Raw genomic sequence first — 16,549 nt, forward strand, 5'->3', positions numbered from 1 at the left:
TATTTTAAACACAAAACAAAAAAAAATCAATAATCAAGATAAGTTAAGATGGTAGTTTTTTTGTCAAAAAAAATGTTTATAAATTATAAATATGGTTATGATATGTGACTAACGATTAATTATAAATGAAATATACTTTACAAGTAATGAATTATAAATTTTAGGATAAATTTAAGGTGAATTTAGATTTTTTAAGTGTATTGTTTTGAGTTCTAATTTATAAAAGAGTAATTCTTCACATACAAGCAATTTTCCATCCAAGTTTATCCAAGTGATTTGAGTTACGTGTTTCTTCTTCTTTACTCTGGATACTACGTCTTCTTCTTCTTCTCCTCCTTTTTTATTATTTTTCAATTTCGTTACCATCGTCACCAACACCTCTTCCTCCTCCTCCTCCTCTTATTGGAATTTCGTCTCCTCCTTCCTTTTCATCCTTCTCCTCCTCCATCATCATCATCATCATCATCATCATCATCATCATCATCATCATCATCATCATCATCATCATCATCATCATCATCATCATCATTGTCTTCTTCAAATACATATTGTCGTTATCGTTATCATCGAATTCGAATTTATATAATGGACAATTTTCGGTTCATTTGGTATTATTCAATGGTTTCATTTTGAGCTAATTTTCGATTCATTCGAAACGCAAGTATTTCTGAATTCGAATTTATATAATAGACCATTTTTGGTTCATTTGGTATTATACAATGGTTTCGTTTTGATAATATTTTTAGTTCATTTGATCACCACAGAGAATCAGAATAAATAAAGATGTTAGCAAAATATTGATATTGTTGGTGATGACGATAATGATAATAGAGGAGGAAGAAGAAAAGGAAGGAGGAGATCAAAGAATTCAAATAAAAAAGAAACAGGAGGAGGAGGAGAAGGAAGAGGAGGAGATGGATGTGGTGGTATGGTGGTGGTGACGATGCCGATAATGAAAAAAAGGAGGAGGGGGAGGAGGAGGAGAAGGAAGAAGAAGAAGTCTCACAGTATAAACTAAATGACTTGGATGTGTAGCGGGACTCTCCTATTTTATAAAGAGGCTTGTAGGCTTTAAACAAACCAAACTCGAGTATAAAGAAAAGCCTCTACAAAACTTAAGTTTGGATCATTAATTTATAATATGAGTCAATCTTGTCAAAACCAAAGCTTGACTCGACTCAAAATTTATAAGATTAAAATAATTTATAAAAAATTATATTTAAACATTTTTAATTTTAGAAAAAAGAACAAATAGGTTCTTGACTTGTTGATCTGTGAACATTTAAGTGCTCAAAAATTTAAAAATGCATTTAATTAACTTCCTGACCTTTTTAAATCCTAAACATATTGATCCCTCATATTCACTTAGATTTGTCAGACCTAACGAAAAAAATCAAGTATAACTTCCATCATACTGACCTTATTGATACGGATACACACGAGAGAATTTTTAAAATGAAACAAATTATACTCGAAATCGATGTGTCTAGATTTTAAAGAAGTTAGAAACTTAAATATATTTTTAAATTTTTAAGGACTTAAATATTCACAAACCAACAAATTAATGATCGATTTATCATTTTCTCTTAATTTTATTATGCTGTGTAAAGAATTTTATACAATTTTTTAGTGAGATTTATTATCTGTGTAAAATTTTTTAACAAATTAAATTCTTTAAACAACGTATAAGAAAATAGGAAAAAAGTTAATAAGTCTAAAAGACTACTAAAAACTTTAAATTTATAAAATTAAAACAAGAAAAATTGGTGTAATGTATTGGTATTCAATTTTGACTAGGATTTTCTTGTTTGGTGTTAGTGATGACTGATGAATGGTACTGGTTTGAATGGATGATTGTCATTGGTGACCTGATGAGATTGAAATGGAGGTTTGTCGTTTCAACCATGGATATCACATATTTTGTTCGTTCATCAATCTGTTTCAACTTTCAAGTCCAAAACCTAAGACCCTAATAATAATATTCTAAAAAAATAGAATAAAATGAAGTTGCACGTCCAGATAAACTAAAATTTTGCTATTTCATTTTGTTTAAAAAAATAGAGTTTAACTTTAGTGTATTGATAATCTAATCTCATATTCTATATTTGGATTTCGTTAATGTTGGTCCAAAATCGAAATCCGAGAATGATGGGGTTGCAATTTTTACATAGTTAGGGTTAGGGTTGACAGAGTTGTTACTCTTCCTTTTCGGTGGGAGTGGGGACTCTCCCCCACCTTTCTCCTCTCTGTGCAAAACCGTTACCTTTTTTTCTTGCCAATAACCAATTACGCGCTTTCGGTTGACACACTAACACCTAACATAACCATTTCCCATTTCATTTCTGTTTTGTGGTTACTTTTTTCTTTTCTTTCCATTCTTTAATTTCGTTCCTTCTTAGGGAGAAAAAAACAAGGTTTGTGTTTTCATCGTCCTTCATTTTCCGTTACATTTCATGTTAATTAGCTTGGATGTTTAATTGTTGATGATGATCCATGCAATTTCTTTAAGGATGATTATGATTCTGAAGTATGACTTAATTTCAGGGGATTGTTTTTGTTTTCTCTCCTGAGATTATTATGAATTCATGATGATCAATCAGATCATACGCAGGATCATTAATTAATTTTTTTACAGAAATCAATGCTGGTTTATTTAAGAACCTTTTTCTTTTTTTGGTTCTGAATCCGTCATATCAGTTTGAAGTTGTCTAAATATGAAAATAGCATTGTAATAATATGGTGTGCCATATTTCACATACTTTCTTTGCTATACAATTCTGCATTTTGTGCAGTCTACTAATCATGGAATTAAATGGGCAAATTTGAACGTTGAAGCTGCAATATATATACATGAAATTTACATTGTTAGGAAAGTAGGAATGGTTAGTGCCCTTTCAAAGAAGACTTTGTCCAGTGAAGATTTTTCATTATTATTTTGGTAGTTTTCAGGGTAAACAAGTGGTGAACAATAAATGGATCCATTCAAGTTAATCCTGCTCCTTGAAATGCTTTCATGCCAATGAGAAAAAAACAAGCTTGGTTACATTGTTGCTCTTGCTAGGATTCTCAAATTAGAACAGAAAATTCACTCATATTCACTCATACATGTCTTATGTTGATCTGGCTAACGTCCTTCAATTTATAAAACCCTTTCCTCATATCTCTTACAGAGTTGTTATCTGTTTCAGGGTTCTTGATCTGAACTATTTGGTTGAACCTTGAATGGTTATGGCAGTGGAAGATTATGATATTGAAACAATAACAACCTTCACCAAAGATCAAGCTAAGGTTACTGCTTCGCGCTATCTCAGCGCTCCGCAGGGTTCGTGTCATGATTTGTGCAAATTCGGCATCCAAAATGCCACCACCGAAGCTAAACCATGGAAAAGAGCAAAGAAAAGGGTAACTGTTTCCACAGGGGGAATCAAAAACAAAGTACAGGAAGAGAATATAACTTCTTTGGCATGGACAAAGAAATCAGGCATTAATTCAAAGCCTTATACAACTTCAAAATTTGGAAGTTCCAATACTCTTGCTGACATCAAGGAAGTAATAAATGAAGAAACAGTCAATTCAAAGAAAAATTCACCACCTTCTGCAGAAACAAATGTTTCCACCAAGGAGCACAATAACAATGATCTGAGAAAATCAGTAAGCCATTCAAAGCCTTCTCCAAAATCAAAATTTGGAAGTTCGAATAGTCTTGTTGATACCAAGGAAGTAATATATGAAGCAACAGTCAATTCAGAGAAAAATTCAACAACTGAAGAAACAAATGTTTCCACCAAGGGGCACAAGAAGAAGAAGCAGAATAACAGTGATCAAAGATTTTCCACCAAGGAGCAGACTAACACCGATTTAAGAATTTCAACCAAGGAGCACAATAGGAGGAATCTAAGGCAAGCACAGCAAGAATCTTCAAAAATTCTAGCTTTTATTGGAGACAAGGAATATCCAAGTCATACAAAAGGGGAGACAATAAAAGACAAAGTTGTTTCTTGTTCAAGCAGCAGAAAACACTCTGAAATCAATAGCAAACAGAAGACAAAGCCATCGTTAATTGAAGGCAAGGAAGTAACAAGAAGATGTACGACGAAGAAAGCTTCAAGCTTGAATGCCAAGACTACCAAGAACTTGAAAAGTGTGTCTTCTAGGAAAGGTAATGGGAAGGTTGAAGCCAAACCTGAATTAGCCAGCAATGACATTCTACATGAAATTGTGCATACTCTAGATGACGAACATACTCTACCTTCTGACCACAACAGCATGTTGCCTTCAGCAGCAACGAAGGGTCTTAATCATGCTGGACATGGAACTTGTCCAAGTGAGTCTATGTCTATTCTATCCGCTGGAGGTGAAGGCAAGAGATCACATACCCGGACACTATCGAGTTCATCTCTCTCTCTTATATCCTTTGGAAACAAAGGCAAGATATCACATTCGCGGACACCATCAGGTTCATTCCTCCCTCTTATAAACTTTGGAAGCAAAGGCAAGAAATCACATTCGCGAACACCATCAGGTTCATCTCTCCCTCTTATATCCTCTGGAGGTAAAGGCAAGAAATCACATTCACGGTCAATATCATTATCTGATTTCTCATTAAACACTTCCAATGGAAAACCTGGCAAGAAATCACATTCACGGTCAACATCATTATCTGATTTCTCATTCAATGGAAAACCTCTTGTATCCTCTGGAGGCAAAGGCAAGAAATCACATTCACGGTCAATATCATTATCTGATTTCTCATTAAACACTTCCAATGGAAAACCTGGCAAGAAATCACATTCACGGTCAACATCATTATCTGATTTCTCATTCAATGGAAAACCTCTTATATCCTCTGGAGGCAAAGGCAAAAAATCACATTCACGGTCAACATCATTATCTGATTTCTCATTAAACACTTCCAATGGAAAACAACACGATGATGCTACTTTGAAGAAGACAGGAAACAGTGAAAATGTGAAGATGGGGTATCAAGTCAAGCCAAGAGTGAGCACAGTAGTTGGGGAAACAAATAAGGTTGCTCCTCGGAAGCTTACTTTTAGGAGAGGAAAGGTGATTGAAATTCAGCCTGAGAACAACAACATTCCAAGGAGACTCAAATTCAGGCCGGTGCGCACCCTTAATTATGACAATCCTAGAGATATCAATGCTCCTACAAATGTCATAACTGAAATATATTCACCTAAATTCCAAATCGCAGAAGCAATTAAAATGAGAAGCATTGCAAGAGAGACTGGTACAGAGGTAGATGGTTCAAAACCAGAATCTGAGGAGGAAGTGTTACTTAGGCCCCCAAGTGTGGAGAAGAAAGCAAACCGGCGTTTGTATAACAATGTGATTGAAGAGACAGCAACCATGCTTGCTGAGGTCAGGAAGAGCAAGGTCAAGGCACTTGTTGGTGCATTTGAAACAGTAATATCTATTGATTCCCGTAGACAGTCCAGGTCCGCTTTACCAGAAGTAAGCACACCATGTTAAGTTTGCCTCAGGTCTTGAAATGTGTTCAACATGTAAATGGTGTGTATATATAGATGATTAAGCATGAGAGATACATACATGCAAGAGGAAATGTCTGATTCTGAGAGTTGATTTTCTGTCACAGCTTTCTGAAACTGCAATTGTTTGTGGCTTGGATTTGTTGAGCTGGGATTGTTAATGCTGTTTCTTGTACTGTTAGTGGTTGCTAATAAAGAATTGGTGAATGAGGGGATTTCACTGTTATTTTGTACTGTTAGTGATTTAGTGGTTGCTAATAAAGAGATTTTGCACTAATAATCATTCAAGAATCAGCTCCCCTCACTTCTTTCCCTTCAACATTTTCTCATTTGATGGAACTCAGCTACTTTTAATTTTCATGATTCTGAATAAATGTTATACATAGTTGAGCACACATTTAGTTATTTTATCAAATGGATTTACTTAAAGCCAGAACAAAAAGATACTCTTTCACCTATGCTATATTGATGGCAACTGCAAATTGAATACTGGGACAAAATGTAACTAGATATGACCAATTTTATTTCATTAATACATGTATTACAACCAGAACATTGAGTAGTTGTGATATAATAACAACAGTTTGAACATCAAATATTGATGTAATCTCATCTGTATATATAATCAACCATAGTTGTGTCTTGTGTATGTTGTAAACTTATAACTGGATTTCATGAAACCAGGTTGGAGAGAAGATACGGCTTGATTCTAAGGTTTGATTCTATCTAGGATTGAAACATGAACATTTTACAGGGACCTTGCCAGTTTTCCTGATTCTGTTTGAGTTTTCTCTGGCCTCCCACTCTTCATTTCTTCTTTTGTCTTCAACTCTTGATCCTTGTGATAACATACCTATCCTTTCCATCTTATTCCGATGATTCAGCGTTTGCATTGCTCTTTTCTTCTTCAGTTCTCTCTGTAGTTCCACAAGCTATGAGGCTATGTTCACAAATTGAAAAAATATATATCTATACATACATAACACAGAATTGTGACAAACCTTCTTCCTTTCTATCTGGAATTTGGTTTGAATCTTTTTCACACACTTCCAAGAAAGAATTTTTGACTTTATCTTCTCATACCTGAAAATTTTTCCCAAAATAATAGCTTATATTTTATAGAAAAAGAAATCATAATTAAACAAGCTGCTTAAGTAATGAACATTACCGCTGTTGAATCTTCTCTATGTTGGTCTTTTGCCAAGTTTGTGGTCCAGTTGAGACATTTTTGTGTTGTATTGGAATGCCTTTCTCCTTTCGATGCACTGCTTGAGCTGGTGGTGGAGGCATTGGAGAGGATACACTGCTTGAGCGTCTAACTGGATGAGCTGTTTCCTTTGTCCTAGGATCTTGTCCAAATGACCTCTTCATTGAAGTTTCAGCTGCCACATCGAACACAAACAATTCTTAAAATATGGTTTAAAAAATCGGCCATAGAATGATTAGGCATATTGCCTTGACTTATCTAGTTACCATAACTTGGGTTCCTAGATATGTTCTCTTTTGTTCTCATAGTTCGAGTCCTTGAAGATTTGGGACCCTCTCTTATCTTTTGCGAATTGCACGATTCCTCTTCTTCTAGAGAATGAATTGCAAATGCTGCAGCTGCAACTGAAGTTGCATGCTCATCATCTATATCTTCATAATGAAAATTTGTCCTTTTGAGCCAGCTCCAAGCATTGTTATCTCTAGTACCAGCATACCCATGATGTTTTGGTGCTTGTGGATCAGTAAATGACACCCTACAATAGAATGCCATTGATTTTTCATTAAAAATAAGTGATATGATGCAGTAAGAAACAGTTCTTCAAAGAGACATTGGCATAGAGAAAGAAATTATCACAAAACAAAATACCTTCTCAGATGTTGCCTGTTTTCCATTCGTAGAATTTGAAATCTGTTACAACTTGTTTGAATGTGTGAAGATCAACCAAGAGCAGCTTTTATTGATAAAGCAGAGCAGCATACACACAAAGGAAGATAGACTCCACAAGCAGTCTCCAAAGGATGCAAAGGATCTTTTTTTCCTTCTATGTCTGTAAACTACAACACCCCACATGCACATTGACCTCTTTTGTTAACTTTGTAGAGATTTTAGCTTTTACTTGCTTCCTGGGATAATCAGGGGTCAGAACACAAGCCTCTAATGAAAGGTATAATGGCACTTTTACAGGCAAGTTCTGTCATGAATTTTGGGTAAAGATAGATAACATGATTTTATTAGTTTACTTTTTTGAAAGAAAAAAAAATGGCATACAGGAAAATTTTAGTTAACATGTATTATAATTTTCGTTTATATTTATATTGTATAAGTTTTAAACTTTTAATAGTATAAAAAGATTAATAATTGAAAATTTTAGTTTTAAGTAAATAAAGCCAAATAAATAAATAAAAATTGGAACTTTGGAATTATGATGCTTCGAGACCACCATATATATAAGATACAATTACAGTTGATGATAGATAATGACAGCTATATCACAAATCCTTTTTTTCTATTACATATAATACAAAAATGCTCAACCTGTACTATGTATATTTCCATAAGGGTTCAATGCCTTTGGCATGAAGTGACTAAAAAAGGAGCTTTGGTGTATATAACTCAGACTGGTTATGTCAGCTTTTTTTTTTCTTTTCTCAATATCTTTCATGTGGCTGTTGGTAGTAGCAGTGTGCAACATCTACTTGAAGATCTGTGTCTATCAAAATGAGTTTAAAATGTTTTACACTCACACTTCATCAACACCATTTGGAATTTCTGCAGAAAAGAATTGCTCTACTTTATCAATGAAGCTGTGAGGAAATCTACAGTGCAACATTAAAGTTGAGGTCTCAAAAACACAGTGTGTGTTCTTGGTAGCCATTTCTTCAGAACTCTTGGTTGCCTTGCCATCCCTTAGGCTTCTTATCCTGCCAGTTTTAATGCTATTACCTGAAGCACCAACCTTTATTAAGGAGGCGCGAGAGCCTTTACCATTGACATTGGAACGGCTGTGTTTTGTAGGAATGTCCGACAGAGGCCTTCTGGATTCAGAACCTAATTGATTGCATTCGCTAGAATCATCAATTGAGGAATTGTCCAAGGTTGGGTTAAGCTGAGATGCAGGTGAAGAACTTCTGCAAGATCTGAGCAACGAAAGTAGCATATCAACACTCAGTTCTTGCTGGACTACGAACTTGTTCTGCTCGCACCCGTAACATGCAGCTACTAATGTGCCAGCCAGGATTGGCATCAACTCTGGGTCACTGAAGAAAACAAAAGGCAGATCGCATACCTGTCGTCGTACAGCTGAACATTAGATCATCACTAGAAAATTGAACAAATAAACCAACACTTGTTAAATATTCATAGACCTTATGTAGGATGGTAGGGCTCTTTCCCCATCGAAGAACAGCCTGGTTTCCAGGATGGAATAATGCAAAGTGTCCCAGAAGTGACAGAGATTCAAGCATTAATGAACCAACCTGAGGAAAAAATAAACAATGCAGATTATTAAAGTAAGAACTAAGAATCCTCTAATAAATTAACCAAAGGCATAAATCATGCAATTAAATGGAAGCAACAATGAACAAATTTTTTCATTTTCTTGGGTGAATTAAGTTGATCTTCCTGGAAGTTAGATGAAATTACACTACATCTCACTATAGTTCAGATATAAAATATGTTCCCCTGATAAATCTGTCAGATGAAACTTCTAAATATAGGAAGGTAATTTAGTGCAGGAAGCTAGATGGAGATGAGTGTATATTTATCAAGAGTTTCACATAGCCTGTATATGTTTTGCAAGCTTTATCAAAACAAATTCGAGGTCAAATATTTCATTTAGATTCTCCTTTAGTTAAGCAAGCCTGTGTTACAAAGATCAGTCAAAAGAATTAAAGTGAAAAGAATCCCCTTCAATCTCAAACTTATGATTTGTTGGTGATTTACCTGATCATTAGGTGCTTTCCACTTGCCAGCACAATGAGAAAGTAAGAAGCTCATTAAATGGAAAATTTCCATTTTCAGATCTGGCCTAGCCTGTCAGCAAAACAACATTAAGAAATGGGAAAAAATCAGCAAAGAACAAGGAAAACTGGTAGGAAAGAATCGAAATAATGCTAAAGTTAATACCCATGCATGCTTTAAGATACATCTAACTAATTAATTACATTGACAAGGGAATGAGAACACTCACCAGCATTCGCTGCAAAAATACAAGATCCAAAAGTGCCACATTGTTCAGCACCTTTAGTACTCCGGCTGCCACCTCTTCAAAATTAGATGGAAGGATAAATGAGCCCTGGAGGAAAATGAAGCCATTCAACTTAGATATGACTCAAAATATATAGTTATTACTTATTAGCATGAAAGAAGACCACCAATTTTTCATCAATGTATTTGCAGGTTGCAAAATACTAACTTGTTCAGAGGATGATCTATTGTTTGCTTGCAGTAGAACAGCAGTCAAAAGAGAAGGGAGACTAACAAGTCCTGTTTCGGAAAGAGCAGAAAGAAGAAATGCCAGTGGCTGAGCCGAATTTGATACTTTTCCATTCTTTGGTGCTGTAACAATTACCCCTGCATGTTTTTCATCTTTCGGGGAAACAGAAGAATTGATAATACCCCTGCTTTGATTTTTCTTCAGTTCATCTGGCTCATCCATCTTGATCATATCATCATTTTTCAATTTAGCAGAGCTATTATGCTCCAATTTAGAATCCTTGCCATTAGAAATGGCTTCATCACTCCCGTTCATCTTAACTATTTCATCCAATGGTCTGTCCTCTGGGACATCAGGTAAATGCATAACTGTGCTACCATTAATAGTGGACAAGGGACCATAATCTCCCCAGGAGTTATTCAAGAAAGAATGTGTAGAATCAGCAAACTTAGTCATTTCGCTGCCAATTTCCTGCTGCATTGCAACAGCAGAAGATTCCCAATCAATATAACTCACTGTTCCAGGTCTGCAAGTCAAAACCACCAAAAGATGTATGCTTAAGAGAATGGGAGCAGGAAATGCAGAACCTTCCATCTGAGGCCTATCATGAAGTGCAAAAAGATCTCGTAACCGGTGAATCACTTGATAGGAAATCAGTAACTCCAGCAAGCCATCCCGCATCTGAAGTTGCCTTTCCTCTGAACTTACATGCCCAAAAATTGCAGTAACAATCCACAAAAAGTTATTTAATATTTCAGAAATTGATTCAAAGTTCTCAACGGATGCTTTATTCGATGATGGCAAACTTATGTTACTGGGTGAACTTATAGATGCTGCAATCTTTATGTAGTTCTCAAGAGAAGCTGACAGCATAGGGATGATTGGAGGCAAAAAATTCTGTGCGAGGAAGTAAGTCCTGTTTGCAGGCACAGATATTACTACTCTCAGTAGTTTCAATAAGTGCAATGTAACCTGACATGCTTCAGGTTTTGATGTGTGAGAAGCAGGCAAGGCAGAAGCAATAAAATCAAGTAGTCCAGCTTGACGAGATGCTTGTAGCTCAGGATCTTTTCCCTCCAAATACTAGAATACAATAGATATATAAGTTAAAAACAAGCACAAGTTACAAGATAAATATAGCAGTTATGTTCTACAATGCGAAGGACCAACACAAATGTAAACAGTAAACATGTCCTAGAAAAGAACCTCAGTTCAGCATATAATCAGTGTTAGAGATATAACCATTAATGTTACCTTCTCCCATCAGCTTAAGCTTTTGGGATGAGTGGTTTCATAACATGGTATCAGAGCTCTATGTCCGAAAGGTCAAGAGTTCGATCCTTGGTGAACCCCAAAAGTGGCATAAGGCAAATAAAAGAGAAAAGAAGGCCTATGCAAAATCAAACAAACCCAAAAAGAGGCTCTTGTTTGAGGGGGAGTGTTAGAGATATAACCATTAATGTTACCTTCTCCCATCAGCTTAAGCTTTTGGGATGAGTGGTTTCATAACAATCAGGAACAAGGATTTGTTGGATGGTTAATTCTTCCAAACGAATATTTATTTACCAACTAAACAAGACTTCCCCATAAAGTGAAATTTTAAGAAGCGCAACATATTTCAAAGTGCAGAAAAAATTTCAATGCACATCAAATTTTATGGATTTGGATCATCTAAATTTTGAACTTCAATTTAGAGGGTAAAGTGTGATTTCTCACCATTTATTTCAAAGGTGAGAGATCACACTTTACCCTCTCAAGTGAAAATTCAAAATTTAGGGGATCTAAATTCAAATTTTATTCCATAGTTCAAAGTTCATAACTTTGAAACAAGGTTAAAACAAAATTCTCAATCCATAAATAAGGAAACATGATTTCCAATAAACCCAAAAACCGAAAATTATATATAAAAAAATACCTTGATCATTTCAGAAATAATTAGCCCTATATTTGTGGCACCTTCTTTTCTTGCCTGTCTAAGTCTTTTAAGTTCTTGAAGCCACCGACCAACCTTTGCCCTGGCAGCACCGACTGCTACTCTATATCCAATGCCACCACTTTCACCTCCAAGAGGAGGCTCAACAAACTCATACTTTAACGACATAAGCTTTTGTCTAATTCTCTTAATTCTTCTCTTCATTGCATGTTGCATTGTGATATTGCCAATTCCAAGGATAGAGCCTGTGCCAGAGGCAATGTTTGTTTGAGGATCATCACTGCTATTTGTAGGGGCAGATCTACCTTGCCCCTCTTTATTTATTGATCGACGCATCAAAGGGGATGATTGATCCCTCAAATTTGCTCTCTCCCGAATTTGCTCTAGGTAAATCTTCCGACGTTGTTCGCTTTCATTTAGTCTCTCTGCCAATTTCTGGGCTAAAAGTTCAGCTTCCTCTTGTTGTGCTTTGGCTCTTTCTTCCTTTCTTCGAAGCTGTTCAATTGCTCTTGCTTCCCGTGCTGCACTTGATGCTTTTCTTTCCTCTTCCCTTCTGACTTGGGCCTCCTCCTTTCTCCGCTGAATCTCAGCTAGACGCTGTAACTTTTCAGCCTCAATGAGTCTTCGGCGCTCTAGGACAGCTTCTTCCCTTGCCAAATCCTCCCTTTGCTTAGATTTTATAACCTGAAGCTTTTCAGCTCTCCTCATCTCTGACTCATGGAGCTTCTGACGTAATATCAATTTTTTATTTTCTTCATTTAAGGAAGTAATGAACCGCACCTCATTTACCTTGCTACTTTCATCACCGGCTCTCTTCACCACTTGAGCAAGAAAAGCTTCATGGCGAGATTCACTGCGTTGGTGACGGGCATGCATTCCCTCTCGCAACTTCGTATGACGAACAGCGTGCCATTCACTTACACGATTTACTTTTTGAGATGTGCGTTGAAGCTTTTGGACTCTCTCATTCTCTAACTCACTTCTGATTCTCATAGCACGAGCATGCTTTTCTTCTGCTTCTCTTTTTAAATCTGAAGCGGTTTTCTTCTTTTTTTCAGGAGACAATAATTTATCATGCAGCATACGTACACGTTCAGCACTTTTCCTGCCAATGCTGGGTGAGTATGACATGCGGGAAGATACACGAAATGGGGATGAAAGTATGTCCTCCCAGTTCCTCTTCTCCTTCCAAGCATTCAAGGATTTACTCTGTGCAATATTCCTCTTTTCCTTATCTTTTTCAGATACAGGTATTTGCCTCCTAATGTTATCTGTTGATCTGGGGTTTTTCTCATTAACTACTTCAGTTGGCATTTTATCTTTCTTAGAAAGCAGCTTGTCAACTCCAGATCCAGGTCCATCTCTTTTACTTCTAGTGGTGGTAAAAGAAGCAGAATTTTCAGATATAACAACTTCTGAAGTTAATATTTTATCTGGTTGTTTACATTCACTTTGTACAGTGTCAGCACTGGGTTCCCCCCCTTCAACATTATTCCGTTTTACATTCAGATTCCCTTGGTTAGCATCTGAAGATCCATTATTCTTTTTTGGCTTTGTCACTAAGTCTGTTCTGCCATTGGTTTGAGATCTTTTCACATTGTTAACAGAGGCAGAACTCAAACGTTTAGAAATGGTCTTTTCTGTGTCACTACCCAATTGCATGCCAGCACGCTCCTGTTGAATCTTTCTAAATGCCTCGAGAGATGAAGACAGTATATCTGCCCTATGTGGTGATGTTGTCATCCGTCGGACCTACAATCAGAAAAGAGCAGCTGATCATCCGAAGTGTGAAAAAGCTACATGATACATATCTCTTATAGGCACTAATCATAAGTGTAACCTAAGACCCACACCTCAAACCAGAAATCAAACAAGCAAACAGGAAAGACACCATAAGTGAACGTATGAAACCATGTGTAAATGCTCTGATTTATTTATTTTTATTTTCTGTCAGTGTCCAACATGTGAAGATGAATTGGTGACAGTAGTCTAAACTACAACAGTGTTTTAATAGCACACATGCTAGGTAAATCCAGTTAGCATGGCATGGATAGCATCATGCAGAAGTTGTACAATAAAATCATAATACCCAATGCTGGGTTATAATGCTGAAACAGTCAAGCTTAGTATACAAAAAATAGAGATTCAAAATATAGATACAATTGTCCAGATAGCCAAATTACATATAAAGACAGAATATGTTCATTAAAGATTCTGTTCCTCAGAAATATATCATGTAGAAAAAAAATAATTTCTGTACTAAATTGTACTTAATAAACAAAAAGGAAGGAAAAGAAAAGGGACTAGGCATTTATGTTACTCAGATGATTGTTATCACCCTTTTCTGCACAAGCTGCCCAAGCAGATAACACTCACTTTACCTGTAAATCTCAATGATATTATGTGTAATTTTTTTTTTTTTTGAATTTCTAAAATGTTATCAACCTATCATGTTATCACACATTTCCTTGCAGATAATATGGGGGCAAATGAAGAGATTGCATTTTCACATTTCCTTGTACATAATATATGAAGCATACCTCCCATGAGAGAGCATGTGGTCTGCGATGATCACTCTTCAAGATGACAGGAACTTCATCAAATGTTTGAGAAGACTTTTTAACTTTTTCAAATTCCTCAACTCTAGTGATAAGCTCTTTAAAATCAGATGCAGCCTCCTCAAGAACAAGAATTGCCTCTTTCATCTGCTCCAAATCACATTCTAGCTCACAAAGAAGATAAAGTTCATCTACAGACCTATTCAGGTTCTCAAATAGAAAGCACCAGAGCCTCTGTCTGAACCTTTCTTTGCTTTCATTCGAATCAACATCCTCAGAGGCACTGAAGTTATGAGAGTTTGAAACAATATTTTCTGCATTACCATACGGTGAATCCCTAACTTCAATAGAAGCACTAGAACCACCTGCAACTTCAGGTTCCCTTTCACGAAGTTGTGAAACAGTACCCTGGGCAGTAACTGCGTTGCTTGAACTGCAATTTTGTGCTGGTAATTTTGAAACTTCAATATCACTTAGATCATTGGTAACTGTTTGTGCTTGATTTTCAACCACCACAGCATCTTTGGCCGAAAACGAATCATTTTTAGTGCCACTATTATTTTCTGTTTTATTGACTTCATCATTTTTCTCATCACGAGATGATGTGCCTTCATCTGGGTCAACTTTTTCCGCATCCATTTCTGGTTTTTTCAAATCTTCCAAAGATGAAGTCTTATCATCTTCACCATTTTCAACAAGCATTTCATCCTTACATCTCAACAGAGGGATCTGATGAGAGTCAATCTCTGCATCAACAGTCTCCGCCAACACTGTCAAGTCTTTCTCTGGGGCATTATTCGAATCACAAGGAACTACATCAGGAATATTCTCAGGCTTTCTGCAGCTAAGCACACTATCATCTCCAATACTACCAAACTTGATTCCAACTCCAATCAATTTTTCATGTGGCTGAGCCAAGTCCTGCTCTTCTAAATCACCCCATCTGATTTTCTGGCCTTTGTCAGGCTTAACAACTTCAGCTAGTTTCTGGGCTTCTTCAAGTTTACCTTGAGAATCCGTCATTCGTGCTGCTGGAGCCAACTTCTCGCTTTCACTATTATGTCTAATCTCACATGTATTAAGACAACTTTTGCCCTCTTCTTCATTTGACACTGAAGGAGATCCTACAACATTCCCAGGAACAGGGTTCTGTGAAAAATTCTGCCCTAATCTTGAGAGATTGGCATTGTGCTTGCTATGTAAATTTTCATTATTTTTATTCACTGAATGCTGAGTCCGCATAGAGTTAGAAGCATTTTTCCCTGAAAATCCTCCTACCCAACTCTGCAATGAGAATTTTGAGGTATTTCTGTGCTTCTGGGCAAGAAAGAAACAACATAACTATTAATAAGACCGCCTAACATAACTAAAACTTGTATAATCAAACCCCAAAGAAGAGGAATTAATCTGAGATGCTAAACAAACTTTAAATCATTCCTTTCCTTAGATTCAAATATTGTCAAAGGCAAAATAAGAAGCAACAGCAACAGTAAAACAATTGCGAAAGTCATCAATCGTAGGAGATAATAAAAGGAAAAAATTTTAAAAATAAAATAAAATAAACCTTTTTGACTTGGAACCATCCTGAGTTCTGATCATCTGCTACATCACTGTCCTCCATCACCAAATGATCAATGCAATGTTTGAATCAATGAATTACCTCAGAAAAGTTAGATGTTTCAGCGAGGTTCCAATGTGAATGCCACAACATTACATAATCGAAATTGGTCATCATTGGATCAATTGGGAAATTGGGAAATTGATCATCGGAGGGAACAAGCTTTTATAGGTGACTGACTTGAGAGTAACAGCATGCAAAATAAAATAATAAAAAAATATTTATTTTATTATTTAGTATAAGATCACTGAATTTAAAAACAATATATATTTTTTTTTGTTTTGATATGTTTGCAGAAATTGTCAAAATTTAGTTTTTGAAGCTTTTTAAGAATACATATCTTGTATTTAGGTTATCTTTCAAAAAAATATAGGTCATCTTTAAAAGTTTTTTGTATGTTTTTTGTCATAATACTTTTTGTATTGTTATCATCCTTTAATGTTTGAACTCTAATTATGTTTTTATTTTTGGGTGTTGAGACTTCGTGCTTGTTAAAAACCCAAAAAAAA

At 35.8% G+C, this 16,549-nt stretch overlaps 3 protein-coding genes across 5 annotated transcripts; 1 reads left to right on the plus strand and 2 right to left on the minus strand.

The window, feature by feature from the left end:
- Window positions 1,779-5,784, plus strand: LOC107634180 (ras guanine nucleotide exchange factor R). Of its 3 annotated transcripts, XM_021123911.1 has the most exons (3): window positions 2,057-2,414; window positions 3,189-4,558; window positions 4,709-5,784. In XM_021123911.1, the coding sequence occupies exons 2-3, from the start codon at window positions 3,223-3,225 to the stop codon at window positions 5,488-5,490; spliced, it is 2,118 nt and encodes a 705-aa protein (XP_020979570.1). In that variant the 5' UTR covers window positions 2,057-2,414; window positions 3,189-3,222; the 3' UTR covers window positions 5,491-5,784. The 3 variants fall into 3 exon arrangements, with proteins under 3 accessions (XP_016193240.1, XP_020979570.1, XP_016193248.1); XM_016337754.2 differs by lacking the exon at window positions 2,057-2,414 and adding an exon at window positions 1,779-1,888 and having other exon boundaries at window positions 3,189-5,784; XM_016337762.2 differs by having other exon boundaries at window positions 2,058-2,414; window positions 3,189-5,784.
- On the minus strand, window positions 5,651-7,793 carry LOC107634205. The gene is made up of 5 exons (XM_016337779.2): window positions 7,363-7,793; window positions 6,981-7,249; window positions 6,676-6,889; window positions 6,509-6,590; window positions 5,651-6,424 (listed from the first exon to the last, which is right to left on the minus strand). Exons 1-5 carry the CDS (start codon window positions 7,386-7,388, stop codon window positions 6,230-6,232), a joined length of 786 nt encoding a protein of 261 aa, XP_016193265.1. The 5' UTR covers window positions 7,389-7,793; the 3' UTR covers window positions 5,651-6,229.
- LOC107634168 lies at window positions 7,923-16,184 on the minus strand. Its single transcript, XM_016337745.2, has 8 exons — window positions 15,987-16,184; window positions 14,405-15,739; window positions 11,847-13,616; window positions 9,911-11,014; window positions 9,686-9,790; window positions 9,439-9,528; window positions 8,862-8,972; window positions 7,923-8,782 (listed from the first exon to the last, which is right to left on the minus strand). The coding sequence occupies exons 1-8, from the start codon at window positions 16,041-16,043 to the stop codon at window positions 8,237-8,239; spliced, it is 5,118 nt and encodes a 1,705-aa protein (XP_016193231.1). The 5' UTR covers window positions 16,044-16,184; the 3' UTR covers window positions 7,923-8,236.

The sequence above is a fragment of the Arachis ipaensis genome, chromosome B01, assembly GCF_000816755.2.
Source record: "Arachis ipaensis cultivar K30076 chromosome B01, Araip1.1, whole genome shotgun sequence".
Lineage (NCBI taxonomy): Eukaryota > Viridiplantae > Streptophyta > Magnoliopsida > Fabales > Fabaceae > Arachis > Arachis ipaensis.

What these genes read in the sequence shown, in the direction of transcription:
- LOC107634180 (XM_016337754.2), top strand. Translation starts at nt 3,223, where the DNA reads ATGGTTATGGCAGTGGAAGATTATGATATTGAAACAATAACAACCTTC.
- LOC107634205 (XM_016337779.2), bottom strand. Translation starts at nt 7,388, where the DNA reads ATGGAAAACAGGCAACATCTGAGAAG. An exon ending in AACAGGCAACATCTGAGAAG is followed by an intron (nt 7,250 to 7,362) that starts GTATTTTGTTTT and finishes ATTCTATTGTAG; the next exon opens with GGTGTCATTTACTGATCCAC. An exon ending in ATAGAGAAGATTCAACAGCG is followed by an intron (nt 6,591 to 6,675) that starts GTAATGTTCATT and finishes AAAAATTTTCAG; the next exon opens with GTATGAGAAGATAAAGTCAA.
- LOC107634168 (XM_016337745.2), bottom strand. Translation starts at nt 16,043, where the DNA reads ATGGAGGACAGTGATGTAGCAGATGATCAGAACTCAGGATGGTTCCAA. An exon ending in TATTTTTGCAGCGAATGCTG is followed by an intron (nt 9,529 to 9,685) that starts GTGAGTGTTCTC and finishes TTTTGCTGACAG; the next exon opens with GCTAGGCCAGATCTGAAAAT. An exon ending in GGAAAGCACCTAATGATCAG is followed by an intron (nt 8,973 to 9,438) that starts GTAAATCACCAA and finishes TTTTTTCCTCAG; the next exon opens with GTTGGTTCATTAATGCTTGA.